The sequence below is a fragment of the Girardinichthys multiradiatus genome, chromosome 22 (assembly GCF_021462225.1).
Source record: "Girardinichthys multiradiatus isolate DD_20200921_A chromosome 22, DD_fGirMul_XY1, whole genome shotgun sequence".
In the NCBI taxonomy this organism is placed as follows: domain Eukaryota; kingdom Metazoa; phylum Chordata; class Actinopteri; order Cyprinodontiformes; family Goodeidae; genus Girardinichthys; species Girardinichthys multiradiatus.
This window is the reverse complement of record NC_061814.1, coordinates 11,668,668-11,694,119: the sequence shown is the minus strand read 5'-3', so window position 1 is coordinate 11,694,119 and position 25,452 is coordinate 11,668,668. Positions and strand designations below refer to the sequence as shown.

General features: G+C 41.3%; 1 protein-coding gene across 8 annotated transcripts in view; it reads right to left on the bottom strand.

Moving 5' to 3' along the window:
* The window catches only part of ehbp1 (EH domain binding protein 1), a 175,073-nt gene that overhangs the window by 84,803 nt on the left and 64,818 nt on the right, over window positions 1-25,452 (bottom strand). For all 8 annotated transcript variants that reach the window (XM_047350685.1, XM_047350683.1, XM_047350687.1 and 5 more), the window contains 2 exons: window positions 9,362-9,540; window positions 7,263-7,311 (listed from right to left, as the gene is read on the bottom strand). In XM_047350685.1, the coding sequence (XP_047206641.1) occupies window positions 7,263-7,311; window positions 9,362-9,540 (228 nt within the window). The remainder of the gene's footprint in view (window positions 1-7,262; window positions 7,312-9,361; window positions 9,541-25,452) is intronic.

The window sequence follows — 25,452 nt, the reverse complement described above, 5'->3', positions numbered from 1 at the left end:
CATAATGCAAGTCTGCACTATATATGTTCATGAGAGACACCTCTGCCAGGAGTCCTGACAGGCTGACAGGTCATGTCAGGGTTGGCTGTCTCCGATAAGAGACGCAGATATCCCAAGACAGAGCGCCTAATCCTAAAGTGTGTGCGTGCGCGAGCGTGTCTTTATCGCTCGCCTACATCGTCGTGCCCACGCTCTCCGTCGCGCGTGTAATTGGTCTGATTAGAGTCTGATGAGAAAATACAGGTGTGATTATCAAGCGACACACGGAAACCAATCCCCCATCACAAGATAGACTGAGACACAGAGAGAAGGGATGAAAACCATTATCGCTGCCAATGACAGGTAAATAAATAGATTAGCAGCGAGCACGCATGCCACCTCCAGTTCCTGCACGCACACACAACCTCCTCATCCTTCTCTCCCAGGTATCACGGCTTGTATCTGGCCCGCTTGATAGTGTTGATCTAATTCCAACCTGTTGCAGCGCACGTTTGTTTCACTGCCTCTGCAGATCTCCCGACTATCAATTTCTCCGTTTCTCTCTGACTCTCCCACTCTGGAGACCAGACTCTCCTCCTCTTTCTTTTCAACCCCTGAGATGTTTCTTGAAGAGCCTACTTAACCTTTTTTTCGGCCCCGTCCTGCATCATATTCTCCTCCTTCAGCCAAACACATTTTCTTACCTTTCTTAATCCTGAAGAGGCCATTATTAAGCATGTATGACTTTTTATTAAGCCCTTGCTTTGCATTCATTAGTTACACCTGTAGGCTGTCTAAGACAACCACAGTTTAGAGACAACTGCTGATGCACAAGAGCCATCAGACGTTACTTGATGTATGTGTGTAGCCACGTCTGAGAATTGTCCAAAACATACTCACAGTGATAAAACGAGGAAACTTTGTTATTCTTATGTCATCTATTGATAAAATTGCGCCTAACGAACGCCACAAAAACGTCTCAATGGATATTGTGATCATCATATGGTCGGCAAGGCATTTCTACCACAGGGTTTGGGAGAAAAGCATTAAAACTTAAACATGTTTTAAAAATCATGCAGCAAACTGAGCTGCAGCTCATGATCTGAAGCTAAGAAGAAATGTATTAAACCAAGACGGAACCACAAAATAAAAAACAATCACGCCAGCCATAAATAAATATATTTTCCTATAAAGTGTGACTTTTTACAGGCAGTAATAGAACCAACCCACAGTCAACCTTGAGGTCGGTAATGGCTAACGGTTAGCCCATGGCTGTACACTTACAGCCTTTACAAATGTTTTATATGTTTTCTGTTGCTCCGTCATCATTTCTTTCACTAATAAGTGGTGAGGAGTTCTTCAGTGCTTTTAAAGCCAAGCGTTGTAGGCCAAGCAGGGCAATTCAAGAAATACTTCCCTTCCTACTTCAAAATAAGAGCCCTATAAACTACATGTTATTGAACATAACATGCACATTCTGGTATTCAGGGCTCTTAGTTTGGATGTATGCAAGACGCAGCTTTTCCATAAGAGAGAAACTGGAGGCAACAAAGCTGGAAAGAGAAACAATTCAACTAAATTCTTAATAAACACTTAAGTGAATTTTATCCAAATGTTTTGCATTTTTTCCCTGTTTGCACTTCGGGGAACATCTGAGCAAATAAGTAACGAACAGATGGAAAAAAAAAAAGCCAAAGAAACACCACAAAGGTGTCCATGTTTACACCCAGCATATTTAGAGTCCTTTCTCTTTCTTTTTCCCAGAAACAGTGTGAGAAAGAAGAAAAGACCAGTATGAGGAAAAACTGGGCTGATTGGGTTTCTAAAACTTATTCAGGCGAGCAAAGTGTGCTTTCATTGTTCCCATAATGCTAAAGGTAGGCTGTAAAAGACAACAACTGTGATTCTTAAAATGGACAAACAGAAATAATAGAGAAAAGTGTCGGACAAAGGAGAGCTTTACAGGAAGGTTCTCGAGCTGGGTTTTATTTCAGGAACAAAGTAAGTCTTGACATGCTCTTTAACTTAAGAGTTATTCTTTCTTTCTAACAATTCTCATTAGACGTGGGACTGTACGACATTCTCCTATATGATAAGTAATAATGCCATGGTGTCACAATATTTACACAAAAAAATTATAACACTATCAACGTTCTTTCATTTAAAAACACAAAAGCAATCATCACAATTACAATGAATAGAACACGTGGATTACTGCACTTAGTGTTATAACACATTTAGTTATTTCAGTTTTTATACACTGACTTGATCAAAAATATAGCATAATGCCTGCTAAATTTAGTAGTATTCTTAAAAGACTAATACTTGTATACCAAGCTGATATACTACAACACATGAGCAACTATAGCTTTGGATAAGAGGGGAAATATTGGCGGAACACAGCTTTACCAAGTGTATATTTTAATAATATTCAGTAAATTGCCAGAGCTAATAAAACTTTTATTAGCTCTGGCGAGAGTAGAAATTATAATTGAACAGGAAAATACACCTATTATGCTGACGACTAAAATTATATTTCTAACACAACGCTTCTAAATATATAAAAAAAAATTTTTTTTATACTAGGAAATCAAATAAAAATAGAAATCAAATTACAACAAGAGTTTATTTAGAAACCAGCCAGTGGCATAAAACATCAATTATTCTATTTAGGTTAAAATGGATATTAAGTATTAACAAAAAAACAACTCAAAACTTTAAATTTACCCCAAATGACAGATCTTGGTTAAACTTGATAGCGTTTGTGTCAACACAGAAAAGGTTATGTAAAAATAAAATACAGAAACACAACAAGTCCAGAGCCCCCTGGGTATGTCTCATGTTTGACTGTCTGGTCGGATCATTTCAATTCAAGCTGTAATTCCTGAGGACAAGTCTGACTGTGTTTTTCACTTTCAACTTAGTGCACAACTTTTGTCATTCCAAAAACTTTATATTCTGCAACCATCTTTCTTTATTTAGCATGAGCTGAAACTCCATTATCATGAGAATCTCATATCTGACCATGCCTGATCAACAAACCATGGGTCATAATTATTACCAGCGCAGAAAACAAACTATTTAATCTGTTTTACTTTAAGCATTTGTTCAGTGTTTTGGGAATTACCTACTTTTCTCCCTTCCCATCTACGTGATGAAGCTTTGGGGCTTGACTTAATGTTAACGGCTCCTGCCCCAGGCCGACGCTCTGTGCTCCCCCTCCACTCCCTCTCAGTGACTGACAGCTATCTATCGTTGTCAATCATCAGCACCTCCTCCCTTCAGCCCAACCCCTCATGGTTGTGCTGAGGGCAATTCATCCCATTGCTTGGTGCAACACTATCAGATGGCATGACAAATTACTTCTCCTTGGCCTCATTACAGACACACACGCACACGCACACACACACACACACACACACACACGAAAGGCTAAAAAACTGACAGAGAAGCAAGCAGTCCAAAATGTTTTAGAGCTTTCAACAATTCTAACCACAAACCCAACATCTATCAATACAGTCCTTATATAATATTTTTGCATGTGTAAACTTTGGATCATAGGTAGCTTTAAAGGCTCCAGATGACATAATATTCCCCTTTTTCTTGTTTTTTTTTTTAATCACCCTAAATATTGATTGTTCTTATCTGTCATAATTCAGCAGTCTGAGCTGACTGCAATCATTCTTCACAGATAGAGCTACCCCTCCTCCTCTCTCAGTCTAACAACGAGCTATGAGAGACAGAGATAGTGGCTTTCTCTATGCATTTCCATTCTTAAAGTCCATCTAATAAATTCTATAAACTAACAAATATGTTACATTAGATTAGAAACAAGTTTTTATCCTCTTCTGTTCTCAGATTTTGATTTTCTCTTGAACATTTTTAGCTGTGATCTTGTTTCTCCTAATTTCTTGAAGTAGTTTCTTTAACTTCATTTTTATGGTTAATAACTGGGCATGTAGTTTTTATGCAGAAAATACATATGTAACCTTCTGTCAAATGCTCTCAGGGTGTAGGATGACATCTAAAGACGCCCAACTTCTCGTTGTTTTCCCCTGATCCAGTCGGCTTTTAGAAAAAAACATCAGCGTGTGGGACATTTGCAGCTTCTAGGTATGCCTGGACTCTTATCTCAACAACCTTATAACATACAAAGCTTTCCAACGACATCACCCATACGCATATATGTTCATGTTATGCTGTTCATACCTCATTACTTCTAAATTTAGTCTGATTGTTATAGAAACCAAACTAAGGCGGCAAATATTTCTTCTCTGACTTATCAGTGCCTGTTAATTAACAAGTTGTTGCTTTATATTTGAAGCAATTAATATTAATGAGTTGATTCACTGCAACCTCTCTTTAAAAACTTCAAGTGCTTTCAGGATGAACCTAAAAGGCAGTATAACCTTTACAGGTGAACTTAATGTGACCTTCTCTACATTTGTGAATGCACATGTCCAACTGTTCGATGTTTCAGTCCTTTTTGCACAACTTGCTGTTCTCCAACAAGGAGCTTAACCACAAAATTCACAACAGGTGTTCGATCCATGAGTCAACCAATACATTCCCAGGTTCAATCAGGACTGGTATTTAAACAGTCCTCCTCATCATGCTGTTCACACTTTGACATCATGAGACCAAAATGACACCTAACAGTTGAACAACCGTTCCTCGACCATTGAAGGAATTTCAAACAGGATGTTCTCAGAGTCACAGAAAGACATAGAAGTGGCCACATCCAACACTGATGACCGCTTCACTGTGAACAGTGCTGGAAGATGAATGCCACTCAACTCCAGGCACATTTAAGGGGGGGTGAAAGGCACCAAAGTGTCATGTAAGACCTTTTGAAAACATTTACATCAGCGTAATCTGCGTGCTACACGACCTGCAAGGGTACATGACCTCACCACCAGGCACAGGCAGCACCGCCTTGCATGATATAATATCACTGTATTGGGAACGTTTTTCTTTTTCCATAAATTTTACCCAAAAGCAAAATATCCCAAACTTTTTGAGTAGTGCATACATATATATAAATATACACAACTTGACTGGACTTTTAATATCAAAGGTCAACATGTTAAAGCAAACTTATTGCAGTAATATTATGTTGCTTGGTCCAGTTGCTGCACTAATGGTTTTCAGTCATTGCTTGTTGATATACCAACCCCTTTTGCTCACGTTCTCTTGTTCTTCTTTGTTTTTAGTTATGTTTTATTTGCTCTTTTTGAGAATCTGACTTGATGCACACTGCTCAAAAAAATTTCAATGTACCCTGAAGCAAATGGCAAATACAAATCTGGAGTCTTGAATACATACAGTAAACTCTTAGGTAGAAATTAGCTCACTAAGGAGGCTGTGTGTTGGTGTAAAACAGGGTGTAGAGCTCTAAAGAAAGGCTGGGTGCAGCACACAGCAGCTACACACAAGCTATCACCTTGTACGGCATATTCCCCATATTACTTATATCTAACCAATTTCTTCAGGGCTACTCAAGGACCTGGAGGGAGGTGAGGACAGTTAGCAGATATGGGATGGCTCTCTGCCTCTCCCTCCACCGTGGTTATTGTCAACAGGGTAGCATTCATGCCTAACAGGGCCACCAGAGGTTATCGCTTAGCCAGAGTGTGTATGAGAAGAGGAAATCAAGCTGCAGTAACCTGACGCATATCGTTCTATGTAGCCCTCAGGGCCGAAGAGGGGACGCTTGTGTGCTGTGCCTATATAGGTGTGTAGTGAGGGGACAAAAGTGGAGTGTGCATCTGTGCATTCTGAACCTACAGACTAAGGAACAAAACGTGCAAACATGAAGCAAGTGTGAAAATGGTGAGCCGTGCAAATATGCACCTCAAGAGTAAACGTGCAGATGTGATGACGCAGAGCTAAAGAAAAAAAAGGTCTGTATGCCATTTCTTTATGGATTTGGCAGGTAATACTTTTTATATTTTTGGGAGAATACCAAAAACCCTGCAAAATGAACAATAATCACTCCTCAGTATGTGAAGTATCCAGCCATACTTCTTTTCACTGGCTACCATCATGATAATCTGCCTTTTTATTGCAGCAGAAGCAACCACAGCCCCCAAAAGGCTGGGATACTGGGTTTTGTCTTTAGAAATCTCACATTTCAGAATGGCCCACAAGCTCCCGATGGAGGTTTACATCAGCTAAGGAAGAGGAGGCCTTTAGTGGCTAGCCATGGTGTGGATTACCTGGATGTAGTGGTGTCCTGTGAAAAAAGTATCATCAAGAAACTGAGAGTAGGTTTTCAACTCCTTTTCAACTCAATAGCCTATCCTGGATAATGGGCAGTCAAACCAGTTCACCACCTCTACAGTGTTGCCCGTGTCCCTTCATCATGCAGCCAATCCATCTAGTTCATTCAGATTTACTTAAAAGAATTCTTGGTTCGGATATTTTTTTGGTCAGTCTTGGCTTGTGTGTCTTGTTCAGTACTGGCTGGGTCTTAACCATACTTTCTGAGGCCATGTCTGAGAACCAATTATCTTGTACTTCTGGACACTACGGGTAGATTACAGTTCTGAAATACGGTGGCACAGGAAGACAACGAGTTCCTAGAAGTTTCAGATTCAAGTCTTATATGGTCTGTTTGGATCTGTTCTTTTCATCGTGCTTTTTACAACCTTGTAGAGCATTAGAAGAAGACATTCGACTGATCCTTGCTCCTCAACAACCTAACAGCTTTTTAAAGAGTGCTGCAGACCTTTATTTTCCTGTTAATGTCCATGTTGGGCTCATTTTGTTTGAGGGAAAGTTGCTTGCCAATAATGGTGCACATCTTGATATGAGGGGTTAATCACTCTAGGACACAATAGGCCAGATTACATAAATACATTTACCCTGAAAGTCAAACATGCCCAACAGCTGATGAGCTCAGAGTAAAATATGCATAGAAATAACAACACAATACTCACTTGCCCAACAGGTACGCAAACAGCATAAATACACTAAATAATTTCCATCCTGATCAGCACAAGACAATACAAGCTTCACTACCAACAACAAATGAAGCAGAGTCAGGTAACTGAGCTCAGATACTCTCACATCTCCACCACCCGGCACCAAAGCGTTTCTGTATGATTACACACATTTACTTGTCATCTCGCGCGTTGCCACCCTCCCCCCCTTCAAACTGTGTAAAGACACAAAAACACTTCATCCTGGGATTAATGGCAGGTCTCTAAATAAGGCCAACTGGAGATGGGGATGGGAGGGAGGTATGTGGTGCGAAGGGCCCAGCGGTGGCTGCCTCTTACCTTTTTGTTGTTTTCTTTAATATCCTGAGGATTGAGCGACTTGTAGTCTCTGAAAGAACAGTGGGAGGGGGGTGAGGGGCGGGAGAGGATGGTAAACAGAGCGACACAGTGGAGGAACAGATGAGTTTAAATATGCGTAGCACATGTAATGGTATTAGAACTGTAACATGCAATTTCAGAGCAGTGCAATCAACAGAACTAATGGAGTGGAAAATGTGTAAAAATAACTGGCTGGAGGGCATAAACACACACAGGTGTACACAGAGCAGAGTTTTAATGAACTATCTTTATGTGTGCTCCAGGCATGGGCAGGCTGGAGATCCTCCTGGTATGATAAGCTTCAGGAAAAATAACACAGAGTTACAGTATCATCCAAATAAAAACAAATCTACCTTGCTCTAATTTCTTTTACAGGTTAATTTCTTTTACTTAAACCAGGAAACTCACAATTATTCCTATTTTAGACTATGTTACCTTAATAAGACTGCTGGGTGTCACTGAGTTTCCGCACTAGGAGTAGGTTATGATATTTTACTTTACTTTACTTTACTTAGAGTGTGATGATAGTGATAAACACTAACTGATCATGTTTGCCAGCCCCAAAAACTGACAATATGATTAACATTGGTACTTTTACAATTGTTTAGCTGCTGGTGCCATGGCATTATCAATAAAATATAATTAAAACATTATTTTCATACTATTAAGCAGTACAGTTTTGATTTTTAGGTCAGGCGTATTTTTGAAGCAGTATTTGTTTCTCTAAAGCTTGTCTCTGTGCGGCGGCAGATTTAAAACCGAGAAGGAGAGTGTGATGATAGTTTTTATTTTGTATTGTGATCACATTTGAAGTCTACATCGTCCATAGCTGTTCCACATCATGTGTGTTTTATGTGACCAGAAATGCTTCCATGGAAATAGGTTTCTTGTAACTTTAAGCGAGGGAAAAGTGTAGATTTTAATGTCCAAATCTGCCTTTTTTATGTGTATTTATGTGTTGTTATTATTATTTAGGAGACGTTTTTCGATCAGCTGACCAGCAGTGTGCAGCAACAAATGTGGAAGAGACAGTGTTGCTAATTTATAATCCAGGAAGTTAAGCACATATGAGTCATTCCAGCACTTTCTCTGGCGTCCCTGGTTTACCTTGATGCCGTTAGCCGGCTAACGCCTGAAGTGCTTTTTGATCCCGCTGCAGATGTCGTTAGTTTGTACAGGCTTCCTACACTTTTTACTTGTCACATTTTAAATTTCACTCTTAACATTTGAGAACAAAATGACAAATCTTTAACTGCTTAAATACTAACCAGTTATTATGATCTTTAGGTTCTAAAAATTTTGAAACAACACAAAGCTGAAGTCGTCTTTTGATTTTCAGCGTGTGGTATGGAGCTGCTTTATTGCTTTTTTGAAATCTGAAATAAAATAGATCAGCATCATTTGCCAAATAGGGGCTGAAATATCCAACTTAAATGCAGTTTTTTTAAGCTTAAAGAACATTAGCATCTTTATCTCACCTGTAAAATGTTTAAAAATAAAACAGCTTTTAGTGCTTTGTTTGGTATTTTAACCAGACCTTAAACCAATAGCCGATGGATTTAAAACTGAAACAAACAAGTATTAAAATTGCCCTATTGTGATGCTTCAGTGAGCCTGCATTAAGTCACTGAGTTACAAAACAAAATGCTGATGGATTAAATGTTGAAATCAACATGTGATGTGGCAAACCAAAGATAAAACATGAAATTTAAACATAAATCAATGTGAAAACCAAGTAGTAATCATTATTAGGTTGATTCTTCTTTAGAAAATGAAAGAAGCAAACATTTTCCCCTATTCAGTTTTATTTCTTCCAAACATATCAAGATTTGGAAAATGGTAAAAGCTCATTTTAAACTTTTCCGGACTTTCAAGAGTGCATAGGAACCCTGTTTGTATGTTTCATACATATTAAGACATGAAACATTTATTTTTACATTGCAATAAGTGGAAAACCTGCTGGTACATAGTTGGATTTCCACTGTTTGCTTCCTATAATAAAAGATTTTGTGAAAAAGAATGAGATTTGTTTCATGTTGGTTCGTGTGTGTGTGTCATACATTACGTCAGGTCTGAAATGGTGCAGAATGGCACAGAAGGCCAGCCCATTCCTCCAGGAGGTGGTGAAATTGGTGATCTTCACCCCACGGTAGTTCTTGGTGACCTCGCGACACCAGGCCAGCAGGGACTGACTGGCATTGGGTTTCCCTCCAAGAACTGGACTTGGTGCAGGGCTAGGCTGTATGCAGAGAGGAGGAGGTGGAGAGGGAAAAAGGATGTAGATTTAAAGGGGAAAAGATTGAAAATGGATAGAAAAAAGAAACACAGATGAAAACTGTGTATTTTTTAACGCAACACAAATTGAGCATAGATAAACTAAGCTTCCATGAACAATGGCTTCCCACATCAGACCACCCTCCATTTACCTCCCATTCTGTTCATTTACTTTTCAGTCAAATGTTTTACCACCACCACCAGTTAATCAATTAGCATGCCATACTGGCATTCACATGTGAGAGCGAGCACACAGGCACACACACACCATATTGGAGGGTCATTCAGAAAGCAGTGTGTGACCGTGAATAATGTAAACATCTTATTAATTAGCTTCGCCTTTGAAGCCTTATCTGTGTTGAACGCCTTCGCCATAAAAAGCCGGTCCTCTCCTGGACTCCAAATCCAACAAATCCTTGGTATTGTGCAGACAATAGTCTTCTTCCGACAGCTGATGCTACTCTGATGATTCAAATGAATATTTACTAATCTAGTTACAGGAAGGCTGATAGGTGCAAATGCTCTCTGATCATTCTGGAGAAACATTACAGACATGATGGAGGGCTTAATTTAAAAGCAATAGTGAGAGATTAAAAACTGTGCAAGGTATGTCTACACCAAGGCCAAGGGAATATTTAACACATAGGACAGCTGCGTGGCACAATACATTTGGTTGTTGTCTCTGAGAACTTTTATTACATCTACAAAGAATTACTAGAAGCGTTACTTTAACCTGAATAAATCTACTAGTACTCTATCCTCCTCACGATGTTTTTGCTGTACAATAATTGCAATCTTTATAGGAATGAACTGATCAAATCACAATATATTGAGCACTGAAAACATTTAATCCAGTTTAAAGCCCCACAGTTGAGGCCTAATGATCACCACAATCTGTCTGGCTGGGACCCTGCTCCCCAACACAGGTTGCTGAAGCTGACTAACCCCCTCTGTTGGCATCCTTTCGCTATTACATGACCAGAAAATGAAACTTCTTAAGAGAACTAAGATTTAATATAACATTTAATATTTGCTGCCTGTTTGATTGTTTGGATGTGTTGTAGAAAGGAAAAAACAGACATTGATTCTCTTATTAGCCTAAATGACATAATTTGCACGACTTTTTATAGACAACAACAAGATTATGTTTGACAAATATTGATTCTGACAGGTCTTAAGGTAATGAAACATTACTCATTTAAAATGTCAGTGGAAGAACTAATGGAGTTGTGCAACAACAAGTCTACAAGTTCCTAAATTTTTCAGCCATCGTTACAGTTTGACCTTTGACCACGAGCCTGAAGCCAGCCAAGACGCCATAAAAGCCAAAACAAATGGAAGAGACTAGAGGACATCAGTAACAGTAATTCCTAACCTTCCTATCAGAGAGTGTGTGTGTGTGTGTGTGTGTCTGTGTGTGTGTTAGTGATGCAGATCCCTGTGGCAGTCTTAGTACAGGGAGACGGTAGCGGGAGCCTGAGGGCCAGACACTTGACATTTCCGGCTCATCTTTAAAAGGGGGCCTTAACCTTTCACCACAGCTTCTTCAAACACGTTTTAGGAGGCTCCGACAAAAATACAGAAAGAACGGAGAAGTGAGAAAGTCAGTAACGATTATAACAAGGTCAGAATTACTATGAGTGGAGACAGAGAGAAGTCAATGTGACGAAATGAATCTATATTTACAATCGAAGACCTAAAACAATAAATAAATAAGTACATTTTGTAAATATAGGCTCAAGCTCTACACAAAATGTGTTTGAATCTGTATCCCTCTGTTCCCACTGTTTCACTGGGCTCTGTGTGTGAATAAAATGAGAGCTTCAATGTGGAGGGGTCTTCCTCCAGGCCTCCTCATCCTGCTTTTTCAAGTGACGGTTGAAAGTAGCTGTCTAATTTGAGCGCTCTAATTACCTGGGATTAGAGACCAGGTGCTATTAAAGCAATTAGACACACAGCACACTCCAGTGCTGCAGACCCTGCATCCTAGCCGGCAGGAAACACAGACACACTTTCAAATACACCCTAATAGCGCTGCCAGTAGAAAAGAAAACATAGAAAAACAACAAAAGAAAAACACAGATTAGGCATTACTTTCTTACAGGCAAGTTTCCAAGTCTGAGCAAATAAAAAACAAAAATGAACAGCTAAAAAAAAAAAAAAAAACATACAAAATGTACCTGTTTTTATACCCCTTGAACTTTTTCACCACCTGGTGAACACACACTCCAGCCAGTAAACACAGATTGTGGCAGAGCTTGTTTTGCAACCACCTGAAAAGCAGGCTCAAATATCTGCATTTTATGCCTCCAAAGCTGTGGCCATAGCAGCCCTCAATCTCCTATGAGTAGCAGTCATAACTCTTCTGCTCCGTATGCGGGGTTCAAGCCCCGCCCTTATAAGCAGCAGAAACCGACACATAACCGGGGGACAGGTTTTGACCCGACCTGGCTGTGAGGGGGAAAATACTCCCCCTGGCTGTACAAGACTGATCTTGGTAAGTATGCTGTAAATACATACTGTATATAATAGACAATGATAGAGAAACTTAGAAATAAATACATAGATTCGATTGAAATACATAAAGAATGAAAAAGGGATATTATAAATAACATTAATAATTCTACCTTTATTGGAAAGTTCTGTGTAATGTGTACAAATTGATTAAGTAATCAATTATTGTACTGCTGTTATTTAAAGAAACATAAAAATCATGTCTCCTTTAAGTGTTAGAGTAGGTTAGTGTGCGAATGCACTACTTTTTTTTGGTTTAGCCCATAAAATCCCATTGAATTACAATTAAGTTTGTGGAAGTAACAGGACAAAATTAAAAAGTTTCCATAAGCATGGATCATTTTCTGAGGCTGTATAGAAAAATGATTTGATAACATGTTTACCAACAAAGTTAAGCAAGTGTATACTAACTGTTGCTGCCATTTTTGTCTAAATAGGCATAACTACTTTTTCTATGACACCCTATCTAACCTGTGACAGAGACTATTCATCAGTCTTATGAATGCTGTATTTTTCTCAATCTGCATTGCAGACTGTTCCATTACACGCTGTTCTGATAAAGGTTTACAAAATGCAGCAGCTAGTCGGCCAAGCCTGCAAATTTATCAAATATTAAACAAATAACCATATCATCTGCAACAGGAACAGGGTGCATTTCCTTAAGACACAAACACAGCGAGAGTAAAATTTTCATGAGGAGCACAAATGCACCCTGACTTATCAAACAGACCGCTGTCTCGCCTAAAGGAAGGTGCATGCATTATATGTGAGTGTGTGTGTTTGTGTTTTATCGGGCTGTGTGAATGTCACTGAGTGTGTGCGTAACACTGATGCCTCCATGTAGCTAGCTCGGCTCGAGGGTAGGATTAGCGGAAAGCATTGCCTCGGCCCACAAACGTCCCATATTAAAAAATGAAAAGGCATCCTTCATTACTATCAGTGGTACATAACCTCCCCTCTTCCTCCTCCGCTGCTAATATTATACACAGCCCTAACAGCCTGGGCAGAAAATACAAGCCTCTGACAAGAGATTCCATTATTCCTGATGCCTCAGTGTCAACAACATACATCTAAGGGGGCAAAGAAAGGGAGGGAAAAAAACTGGAGAAGGAAAAAGGGAGGTTAGAGAGAGAAAAAGGTGGGTGTGGGAGCGGCAAGTTAAGCTCATACAGTCGGAATGAGTAGATAGGAAGAAAGCTAGTGATGGAAGTGTTGGACTTCCTCTTGGTCCTGGTATTAGGAGGATTTCTCCTGTCTGGAAAAAAAGTGATTTTAGTTTTTGAAGAAGGTGTAACATGCTGCAAGATAAGAAGACAAAGTGAATCAGGTGAAACATTATGAAGTAAATTAGCAAACTTTAAAGGAGTAGGTCAGAACTTTCAATGTGAGGTTCTGTTGAAAAGTTAGGAACAGTCAATGTCTTAAACGCAGCAGGTAATTCGCTTGGATTAGTTGTTCATAGATGCTGAAGCCATGTTACGTATGATTTGCTTGTAATGTGCACCTAGGCAAGTCCCAAAGGGGCCGAGCCTAAAAGTCAACACATACACCACAAGAACAAACAAATTTGATCTCTTATAACTTTTGAACACAATTTCCATTAAACATTTTGAAATGAGTTGGCAGCATCAACTTAATTATTAGATGCTGCCTTAAAAACTGACTACACTGTTAATGTACTATGCATCCAAGGGCCAAATTAAATAGAGATTCACTGATTAGACATAACATTGTGACTAGCATCTGCAGCCATGTAGCAACACTGTGTATTCTGACACATTTCTATCAGACACACCATTGACGTCAGCAATTTGAGTTCCAGTAGCTAGTCTGTTAGACTGGACCACATGGGTCGGCTCTTATACCCTAGATGTATGAATGAGCCTCGGCTGCTCTGTTGCCAGTTCTCCATACATTCCTTCCTTCTGGTAGATACTGACCACTGCAGACAGGGAACACAATGTAAGAGCTGCAGTTTAGGAGATTTTCTGACCAAGGCTTCTTGGCTACTACTATTTGACCTTTTTACCATTTTTCCAATGTTCCCTTGCTGCCCACCTACTAACACAAAGGGGTGGGGGGAACTCCAGACCTCAAGGGCCGGTGTCCTGCAACTTTTAGGTGTCCTTGGTCCTGAACCAAATGGCTGAATGACTTCCTCGGTATGCACAGGCCTGGTAAAGAGCCATACATTTGGTGTGTTAAAGCAGAGACACATCTGAAACTTTCAGGAAACCGTTAAGTTAAGGGTACTCTTTCACATCTAGCTCTTTACATCAGGAATAAAGTTTGACCGAGTTCGTTGTAAGAAGCTACGCCCGACTGTCCTGCAGGTCGAGACAAAGATGGACAAATATAAACAGAGTTTAACAGAGAAACACGCAGCTAAAGGAGTTTAAAGCACTGGAGCGGCTGAAACTGGCCTTTTGGAGACATAAAAAAGATACAAGTCAAACGTTTTAAGTGCCAGCTTTGTTTCTCCCTCTGGGGCATGACGCTTCAATGGAAACTTAACTGGCCTCAAACCAATGACATAAACCCACGACTCCGTGCAGAGACAAGAGCTTCCATGTCTTTCCAATCTCACTTTCGAGCCTTCTAAGCAGTGTCAGAGTGTCAGATTTGAGGAGGTGTTGAATCTCATACTCTTTAAAACTTGTAATCCGCTCAAGGCAGCCTAGAGCAAAAAAACGAAGAAACGCACGAAGAAAAAGCCCATCTACACAGCGACATCCTGCAAAGTGTATATAAACACACATTGCTTTAAATGACAATAGGTCTGAGGAGGGTGGTTCAAATATTTGGACAGGCATTGTACAACATTAAGACAATCCCTTTAATGGATTACCGTAGGTTATACAGGACTCTTAAACACACCAGATTTAAACTCAAACACTTGAAAATATTCATTATTGTCCCTGCTGCTAATAAAAAATGCTTTTAATTTGCTGACTCGGACCTACCTAAGTATTTATTTTATTGCTCCTTCAATCAAAACAAGCACTTAGTTTAAACTTAGCTTTATAGGTCTGACGTCCTCATATTAGGAGGAAAAAAACAGAGGATGATCACCTCATGTCATCTTACCCATGAAATTGTGCGTCTGATTTCATTCATTGGCTCCACGAGAGGCAGAGGGGATGGAACGAAGCCTAATCAAAAGTTCAATTATGTAAATGGAGATGTGGAGTGCATGGAACAATAAGGAAACGAGGAGTGGGAGGATGGAACAGGAGAGGGGAGCGAACGTAGCGTGAAAAATAATACACATTAACAACCAAGGAAATAACGCTTTACGGCCATAATCACAGAGAGGAGGGGGCTTTCCTGCCAAAGTCGGTCGGAAGGGAAAGTGAGTGCGCATTAATGGGACCGTACATGCAGATGTTAAGCGAAGTCAAGTTTAATGTTTTTAGGTGTGTTAACAGGGGAAATAATACATATTTACATGTGTTGGCCTGCAAAATGGTTGAATCTGGGCTTTCAATGACAAATCTGAATCATTCCTTCTCCAGGTTGAAATGATGACATAACATAAAGGTTCAATAAGTCAAGCTTGAAATGCTGATTTCCTTCTGGGGAGAAGCTTTAAGGTCAAAGGAAACAAAGACTGAGCCACATGGTCTCAATGACAAGGCATGTGTTTAAAGTAGTCCAGGTTAGGCTTGACCACTAGAGAATGCTTAGCTAGCGGTCATCATTTTGAACCTGTGTGGATTAGATGAAGATTCACAATAGGCTTTATATGACAGACTTCAGACAGGTGTAAAATGCAACAACAAAAAGCAGTTTATTTTTTCAAGATCATAGTCCTTCTACTGTATTCTAGTTTAAAGGCATTAACCAGTTAATAAAAACAACATGCAGTGACAGTTCAACTAGACCAGAGGCACAAGAATTGCCTGTGTTGGCATGGAGTGTGCCCAGCTGCTTACCTGCTCATCTAACATATAATGCAGGGGCAACATGAGACATAAAATGTGGCTTTAGCTTGTGATGTAAACAAAAGCAGCCCCATTAACCAAACTCATGCTTCTGTAAATTACCTTATGCAGCTCCATCATTATGCAGGTAGGACGCTGTGAGAGCCGGAAAAATGACATGGGAGAAACCTCGATGATGGTTAAAATCTTTAATTTTTCTTTTCCGTATGCTGCCTTGTAATCAGAAGATGACATTTCACGCTCCTTCTGGGCCAATCTTGTCACCTTTGTGTTGTAGACCCTCCAGATTTAATCTCAACCAGCTTTTCCAAAATTAGAATGACACTTCAAATAACAGGAAATTTAGGAGGAGCTACTGTCATAAATTTATATCGCATTAATCTCCTTTAACTGCAGTCCTACACAAACAAATTAGTGGTGCAATGGAGTCGGAGATCAGACGTGGCGATAACAATGCCGCTGAGGCCACTTCAGGAATTATGTTCTGAAGGTAAAGAAGATGCATGTGTGTGTAGGGCAGGGGCGGGAGGAGGGTCTTAACAGAGCAGCCACTAAACCCCCTCACACCACATACTGCCATTGTCCAGTGCAGCCTGGGCGCCCAAGTGATGAGGGAGATGATAGCACAGCCAATTAAAATGAACATAATTACCAAGTCACCCCTTTGACTCCTGATCAGAATACACATGCATCAACACACACACACGCACACACACACACACACTGAAGGACGAGGATGAGGTGGGGAAGAATTGTACATAAGCGGAGAGAACTCAGGATGTACGGCAGGAGCTTTCATAAAGAGCAGAAACAGGAATCAATACAAATAAAAATCCTGTTATTGGCAGTGTGTATGGGTGCTGGATTAGGCCCTGAGGAAACACTAATGAATATATCATCATGGTCCAAAAATCATCTAAAACTACTCCCTACCTCCATCTCTAGCTGTTTCTATTCAGTAGCATAACACTAACCAACTTTGGCAAAGAGCAGACGATTTTCACTTACTAATCATGTTATTGAAGGGCATTGTTTGATCTCATGGCTCTCAATCTGTGGTACTTGGGCTGCCTTTAGCAGTACTAGGAGGAAATGTTGGTAGTAATTATCTGGAAGGTAAATGTAAACAAGCCAGGAACAATAATGGCTGCTCTTTAGGCTGGGTTTTATTTAAAGTCGTCTGAAGTCAGTTTAGTTTCCGGTTTGAAAATGGACACGCTCCAGGCTTATGAGATTAGAAACATTTTTACGCTCTAACATTGTAAAAACATGCTCACTGAAGGAGGTACGTTAGCACTGTGTGAAAGATTTAATTTGGTACAAATCGTCAAAAAGGCACATACTTTTATATGCATGGCAGCCATATTGGATTTTGTGTTAAGAGCTGGTGAGAAACCTTCGACTTTCCCACTTCTAGGGATCTTTGTTCATTTTTACAACTTGGAAATGTACCAAATTACCCGAGTAATAACAGAACTCATAATAACACTAATAATTCTACATTTAAATGTTCTCGTGTCAATGCATGAGAATGCTTTTTCTCTCTTTTCACCGTTTTATGACACAAATGCCTGTCAAAAGATGGTACTAAAACATATTTACTGAGGTGGTACTATGAAAAAGTGCGTTAGGCTAAATAACCCAAGTACATACTGAGGGGTTCACCAGGGGAACAAATGAGCATCCTTTTGGTTTTGTTAACATTCATTTAATCTGCTGAGCTAGAACATTGTTTTAAAAGCAGGGGGTAAAATAACCAGGGTACATTTTAATCTTCCACACAGTCTTTGCTGGGATAGCAGCTGGTGTGGGAATCTGCACTGCAGAAGATTTTTATTGCTATATCTTTGTATCTATGAGCTGATAGGACTGCATGGTCAAATATTTGGTAGATCAACTCAACTCTAAGCAGAATTCCTAAATATTAAAGAATGCTGCTACTCATGATCATGTAGTCAGGATAAAAACTAAAATTGAGCTTTTCCAATTGTTCCAATTAGCACAATGTGGCGATCTAACACAGGGGGATATAGGGAGGCTTTAAAAAAGGAGTTAATGTCTTAACTCATTCTAGTTTCCTCCATCACACTCCAAAGTTAAATATGTGGCCACTCATACTCTTAAACACTTGCACACATTTGAAAATCCATATCAAAAGCTTATTCATCAAATAATTTGCAGGTCTTTTTAAATGGTGCAGTATGATTGGGTTAATCCAATTAGAAATGAACTGAGGGCCACTCACAGATGGCTAGGAGGATTGGCAGAACTAAATGAGAGCTGGTTTTTGAATGTGCGGGGGGTCTCGAGAAGACTGGAGGTCCAAGGACTTTTCAAGTGCTCGGGCTTCTCTCTTCACCCAAAGCCCTCTTAAACTTCACCCCAAAACTCTGGATCCTTCTTGGTTTAAAACCACACACACCTGGAGAACTGGGGCAGATTAAGCCCAGATTAAGATAAAGTTACCCCTGCTTGGGCTGCTATGTCATTCAAACCCGAGGCCTCTGTGGTCAGTGGATGGAAGGACCCACAAGACAAAAAGGTCTGGTTTATTCATATACACACACAGAGGCAACGCACACACACAGAGGACTTTCTGGTCATCCTCATAAGCCCTATTAGCCTGCTATAGAGCCTCTCATAGCAGACATCAATCATGGGGGGATTAGTCAATTCCCTCTCTAAATGAGTGGCGAGGGAAACCTCCCTTTAACTCCAGCCAGGTCTCTTTCTTTTAGAGATTACACAGTGATTTGTTTTTATTTTCTTCCATCTTCATCGTTTTCTGTTTGACTTGCTTTCATTTCTTTCTCCCTTCCACTCGCGCTTTGCGTCTTTCTCGTTCTCTCCTGCTTGCAGCTTGTGAGGTAATCCTTGGCAGATAAAACTAAGGAGGACTTACTAAAGACAGATTACAAGAGGCGCTTTGCGGAAGTCGGAGCGGGTGCTGAGGAGAGAGAGCTATTTGCGGTGCTTAACTTGTGAACTCGACATGCACCCAACAGAGGAAATAGGTGCAGAAATGATAGCCGCATTACAGTCAGGGTATCAAAGCATATCCCTCACAAGGCATGTAAGTCCATGCAATGGACAGCAGCATGTCCATTCATCACAACATTGTAAAATCTAAATGGTTTTTAAGTTTTCCAACAAATATTGGTGCCTCTCTAAGACAAGATCTGCTGTATATTTGAGGTCACAACTGCCTCTCTAAACAGTTTGTAAAATATTAAAGATCTAAATATTTATTCACAGTTAAATCTGAGTTGAAATTCACAGAACAGCAGAAAAAAGTACACAAATATTCCTTTCAAACTTGTGGGGGAAAACACCCACCCCCCACCCCAACTAAAATAGCTGAGACTGAGTAGAAGTTGGTGATGCCTTGTGCCGTTCTACTAACCTGATGACAGAAATGCCCTCAGCCTGAAACATCCAAAGGAAGCCCTATGATTGGGCCTAAACAGCATCGGAGAGGAAACCATGTCTCTGCTCTCCCACAAGATCCAATGACAGACCACTCACACACAGCAAATAAGGGTTGTGGAGGGGTCCGACACTGGGAAAAAGCAGACTTTGAGAGGTAATGATGCAGCCTTAGTCCTCTCAAGGATTATTCTCCTAATATTACACAGCTTATGGAAAGGCTAACGTGGCCACAGAAAGCCAAAGAGGCCTCTTTGCTTTGGTCTAAGAAATGGACTACACTGCCCATTTTTTTAATACTGCTGCCAGGGTTTGAAAGTATAAGACACCGTTTCACAGGGTCATGATATTACGAAAATGAAAACAAAAATGCAACATAAAATGTTAAATTACATAGTGGTCATAAATTATGTAAATGTCAAATAGTCGGGCTGCTTGGTTAGCATGTATATAGTTTACTGCTTAAGAGACATGACTGTTAGCTGTCCTAATGGAGTTTTTAAAACAGAATTACTTTAAGAAGAAAGATGAGGGAGGCTCTTTTAGTTTCGTACTCGTCGTCTTCCGCTTATCCGGGACCGGGTCGCGGGGGCAGCAGACTCAGCATAGACGCCCAGACGTCCCTCTCCCCAGACACCTCCTCCAGCTCCTCCAGGGGGAGCCCAAGGCGTTCCCAGGCCAGCCGAGAGACATAGTCCCTCCAGTGTGTCCTGGACCGTCCCTGGACCTCCTCCCGGTGGGACGTGCCTGGAACACCTCCCGAGGAAGGCGTCCAGGAGGCATCCGGTATAGATGCCCGAGCCACCTCAACAGGTTCCTCTCGATGTGGAGGAGCAGCTGCTCTACTCCGAGCCCCTCCCGGATGGCCGAGCTCCTCACCCTATCTCTAAGGGAGTGCCCGGCCACCCTACGGAGGAAGCTCGTTTCAGCCGCTTGTATCCGTGATCTCGTTCTTTCGGTCATGACCCAAAGTTCATGGCCATAGGTGAGGGTAGGAACGTAGACCGACCGGTAAATTGAGAGCTTTGCTTTTCGGCTCAGCTCTCTCTTCAAAACAACGGACCGGCACAGTGCCCCCATTACTGCGGCAGCCGCACCGATCCGTCTGTTGATCTCCCGCTCCATTTTTCCCCCACTCGTGAACAAGACCCCGAGATACTTAAACTCCTCCACTTGAGGCAGGAACTCCCCTCCAACCTGAAGAGGACAAGCCACCCTTTTCCGGTCGAGAACAATGGCCTCGGACTTGGAGGAGCTGATCTTCATCCCAGCCGCTTCCCACTCGGCTGTGAACCGCCACTGTGCATGCTGTAGGTCTTGGCTAGAGGGGGCCAGCAGGACCACGTCATCTGCAAAAAGAAGAGATGAAATCCTCTGGTCCCCAAACCAGACCCCTTCTGGCCCTTGGCTGCGTCTAGAAATCCTGTCCATAAAAGTTATGAACAGGACCGGTGACAAAGGGCAGCCCTGCTGGAGTCCAACATGCACTGGGCACAGGTCCGACTTAGTGCCGGCAATGCGAACCAAACTCCTGCTCCGCTCGTACAGGGACCGGATGGCCCCTAATAAAGGGCCCCGACTCCATACTCCTGGAGCACAGGGCATCACGAGGGACACAGTCGAATGTCTTCTCCAGGTCCACAAAACACATGTGGACCGGTTGGGCAAACTCCCATGAACCCTCGAGTACCCTGTAGAGGGTATAGAGCTGGTCCAGTGTTCCACGGCCGGGACGAAAACCACACTGCTCCTCCTGAAGCCGAGGTTCGACTATCGGCCGGACTCTCCTCTCCAATACCCTGGCGTAGGCCTTACCAGGGAGGCTGAGGAGTGTGATCCCCCTGTAGTTAGAACACACCCTCTGGTCCCCCTTCTTATGAAGGGGGACCAGAGGGGATCCAGAAGGAGTACTTTGAGGATCCAGAGGAGATCCTCAAAGTACTCCTTCCCCTGCCCGATAATGTCCCCAGTCGAGGTCAGCAGCCCCCCACCCCCACTATAAACAGTGTTGGTGAAGCACTGCTTCCCCCTCCTGAGGCGCCGGACGGTTTGCCAGAATTGCTTCAAGGCCAACCGGTAGTCCTTCTCCATGGCCTCACCGAACTCCTCCCAGGCCCGGGTTTTTGCCTCTGCCACAGCCCGGGCCGCAGCACGCTTGGCCCCACGGTACCCGTCAGCCGCCTCAGGAGTCCCACAAGCCAACCACAGTTCTTTTAGTTTCCACAACATGAATTCATGCATTTTTTGTGACCCACAAAATATTTCCAAAACAGGGAAAAAGTATAGCTGCATTTTTTTCAGCCAACTGCTAGGCAGTGCGCAGCAACTGTCACCTTCTGTAGCATCTCATTAAAAGCACTTTAAAAACAGAAGAAGCAAATTGATACCACATTTTAGCGGTTTTGAAGCTTTTAAAACCTTGCGATACATTATAACAAAAAAAAACAGAACCTCCCTATTTCTGTTATACGATAGTAAAATAAAAATACTTCAAGGTATAAGGAATCAAGACCACAGGGTCGACAGCATAACCAGGAATCAGTGGCTCCTCATTAGAGAAAATTGAAACACCAGTATTTGCTAATGTGACGTTTAAAAACAGGACAGACACAGCTTTTAAATTTAAGTGACTGAAAATCGATCTTGAAAAGAGACATAACATGTTCATAACATGACCCACTTTCACTAAGTATTAAATGTATGACCTTTAAAAGGTTCGTCAAAGTTATCTCAAGATGGAATAACTTTGGATTGAATAAAATGATAACGAGAGGAGCGACCATGGAACGGGCACAGATCAGAAGACGAGAGATGACTGTCCTCGTCTCTTGAGCTTCCTCCTGTCCTCATCCCTCAGTCGTCACGGTAACCTCAGAAACACCTCACAGTATGTATATGGTCCTCTCCTGCTGCAAACCTTAGCAAAAGCTAATTAAGAAATATCCCAGCCTTCTGCGAACTCAATTAAATAATGTTAATATACTTTAATTTCAATTTGGAGGCAATTTGAACTGGAGGGGGTTGTGGGAAAACACAGTCTGGGAGAGGAAGGGAGGCTCTGGCCTCTGCCACCCCCCGGCGCAGGAGCTCTCACAGCCCACAAAACTCTCATTTGAACCCTTTGATTAACATTAGTAATTAAAGAAGCCCTACAACTGAAAACATATTGCTGCTATTGGTTTAAATTTTCACTCCTGGAAAGCCAAAGTGTGTTGATGGGACATAAAAATAAACTTGACTGTATGTGTTTTAGGCTATTGGAATTAAAATTAGGCAAATGAATTTAATGAACTAGCAATGATGCCCTATTGTCAAGGATACTGTATTATACAAGCAACTCCAGAACAACAAATATCCGACTTCTACGGTTTTATAAGTAAATTAAGATAGAGAATTGTACGTGAAACTTTTGAGAACTTTTAACTTTTCTCTATATGAAAATAAGGCAAATAATTCATGAAGCGGAAACCTGATGAAAATCCAAAGATAAGAGCATCTAAGTGTAGAACGGTCTGACTACGGAATAGAGACGGAGATAAAACAAAAGGAGGAGCAGGGGATAACTGAATTACATGGAGGGAAGAAATCAGCTCCACGGAGAAGAGATGGACTGAATCCGACCAGACAGAGCTCCCAGCCCGCCCAACAGGAACTCCCTTCGTTCATTTACATTAATCCCACAGACATTTTCATCCCTCCAGCTCTTTCATAAATCCTGAACTTGACACATTCGAGGATCCGTATCTCTCAGACAGGACAACGGACGGGCAGGCTGGCATGAAGATGTGAACTGTCTGTTGACAGCTTCAAGTATCACTTTCCACAAGTCGGAGATCAACCTTAGCTGCACAAAACAAAAAGTGGCCTTCTGCCATTCTGTTTAATATTTCATTGAGCAACGGTTAGGTGTTTAATTTGTCAATATTTTTAATACAAACAAATTGTCTATTATTTTACTCAATTAATTTACTGCGAGAATGTACATGGCCACTAACACAAGTAAGTAGCTTCACACAAACATCAACTGCTAAAGCTGAATGTGTGTTGCATGGGAGAAAGTCCAGAACTGCAAGCTGTTTTCAGAATTTAATATATACATCTCATTTATATATAGATTGATTCGGCTCATGCCAAATGTCATGCAGGCATACCGATTTGTCACAGACTGGCACTGAAGTGGGTTGTTCTAATGCAATGACAAGGCGGATAAAGCATCTTAGACAAAGGTAATGAAACATCTGTTCAAGAAAGACAAGAGAAAAGAAGAGTTCATTCACAGAATTTCATTACATAAGTCTCATTAAGAGCCCCACTGAGTGGCAGAAAGGCCCCTGAATTACTGCGGAGTGTAGCAGATGTAAACATACCGCAATACACTGTACAAAAATATTCAGTAGACATTAATATTCTTCCTGCTGCATGCTTAAAGAATATAAACACAAGGTCATCAACAGAATCAGCAATGCAAAATTCTTTGTGTTAAAAGAGCTAATTTGTAATAGTGTTGTTAAACTACAGACAAGCCTGCATTGGTTTTATAAAAGCATTTACTATGAATGTACTCCACATGTCACATTACAATCACAAACTTCAGTACATCTTTTCTCTGGTAGGTGTGGATGGTGGGGTCAATATGTAATTATCACAAAGTTGAATAATACATAATTGGGAAGTTGTTAGGAAAATGATACATGAAGTTTTTCCAAAGAAAAAAAAATCTGAAAAGTGGCACTGCCAAGTATTTATGGGCTCTGAGTGGACACTTCACTTTCGTTGCAAATCGGTCCAAGCTTGGTAAGATTGGATGGAGTTTAAATATGACGTGCAGCGTTACACGCACACGTAAAACATGAAAATCTCATTTGATTAGCAAAGATATGGCCACACACAGGGATCTTCGGAAGGATGTTTCAAAATGTGTCACTGGGGGCTGTAAATGTTAAACTGGAAGCTGTAGCTTTCAATATAAATTTCTACTCCTCCTCTGAGATGACATTAAGTGCATTTGTCACAGTTCCTCACATCATTTTACCCTAGTTAATAGCCTGTAAAAATAAACCTACATTAAATCACACCTTAAACTCATCATACAGGTTCAGGTTATAACTCCACAAGAATGTGTTTACTGAACTGAGCCTGAAGCCCTCAACAAACTGTAAGAACAGGAATCAAGCACACATACACGCGGAAGCGTACATTTATACCCGGTGCACGCTTAAAATGGAATGTGTCGGTTTCTTCTTGGCCTCTCGTAGTGGTGAATGTCTCCTCTTAATCCTTTCTGACTTCATACATTCAAAGGTCATCTCTCAGCCCATTTGCAGGCTGTGCCATGTGTATATCACTGCACTTGGTGTGAATAAGAATGGAAAGCCTATTCACATCTGCTATATGTGTCAACAAACCCCATAGGCCTACCTCTGCTTACTGTGAACATCATATCCCTCTGTGTGAAATAATGTGGCCATCTTCTTCCTTTTCCTCCCATTGTTCCCCTCTGATCTTCACCGTCTTCCACAGATTCCGTCCCCGCTCACATTTCTTTCTGTGTATATCCCCCCACTCCTCCCTCCCTGAAAGCTCCAGAGTCAGAGGCATCTCTTGGCGAAGTGTGGTCCACCACAGGCCACTGGCTCTGGGTAATTAAAGTGGTTTAGGGCCCCTCACCCATGGTCACAGGCAACTGCAGCTGGGCGATAAAGGCGCTGTGCCATAATTACACGGACAGCCAGCATCACCGCTCAGCTACACTAAAACAGTCAACTAGCCAACTGCAGAGGGAGGAGGGACACACGTGTAAGTAACTGTACTGTGCTTGTGTGAGTGTGTGCACAGGGGGTCAACACCCCCTTGTGATCGCTCTGCTGTAGTTAAGCCCCCGGTGTTTAAACCAGCAAAAAGGTTCATTGAGCCCCTACACTCACACACAGTTTTAACCTCCACTCCTTTCCACACCCACAGCCAATCATTCCCCACCAGTGGTGTGACTCCGG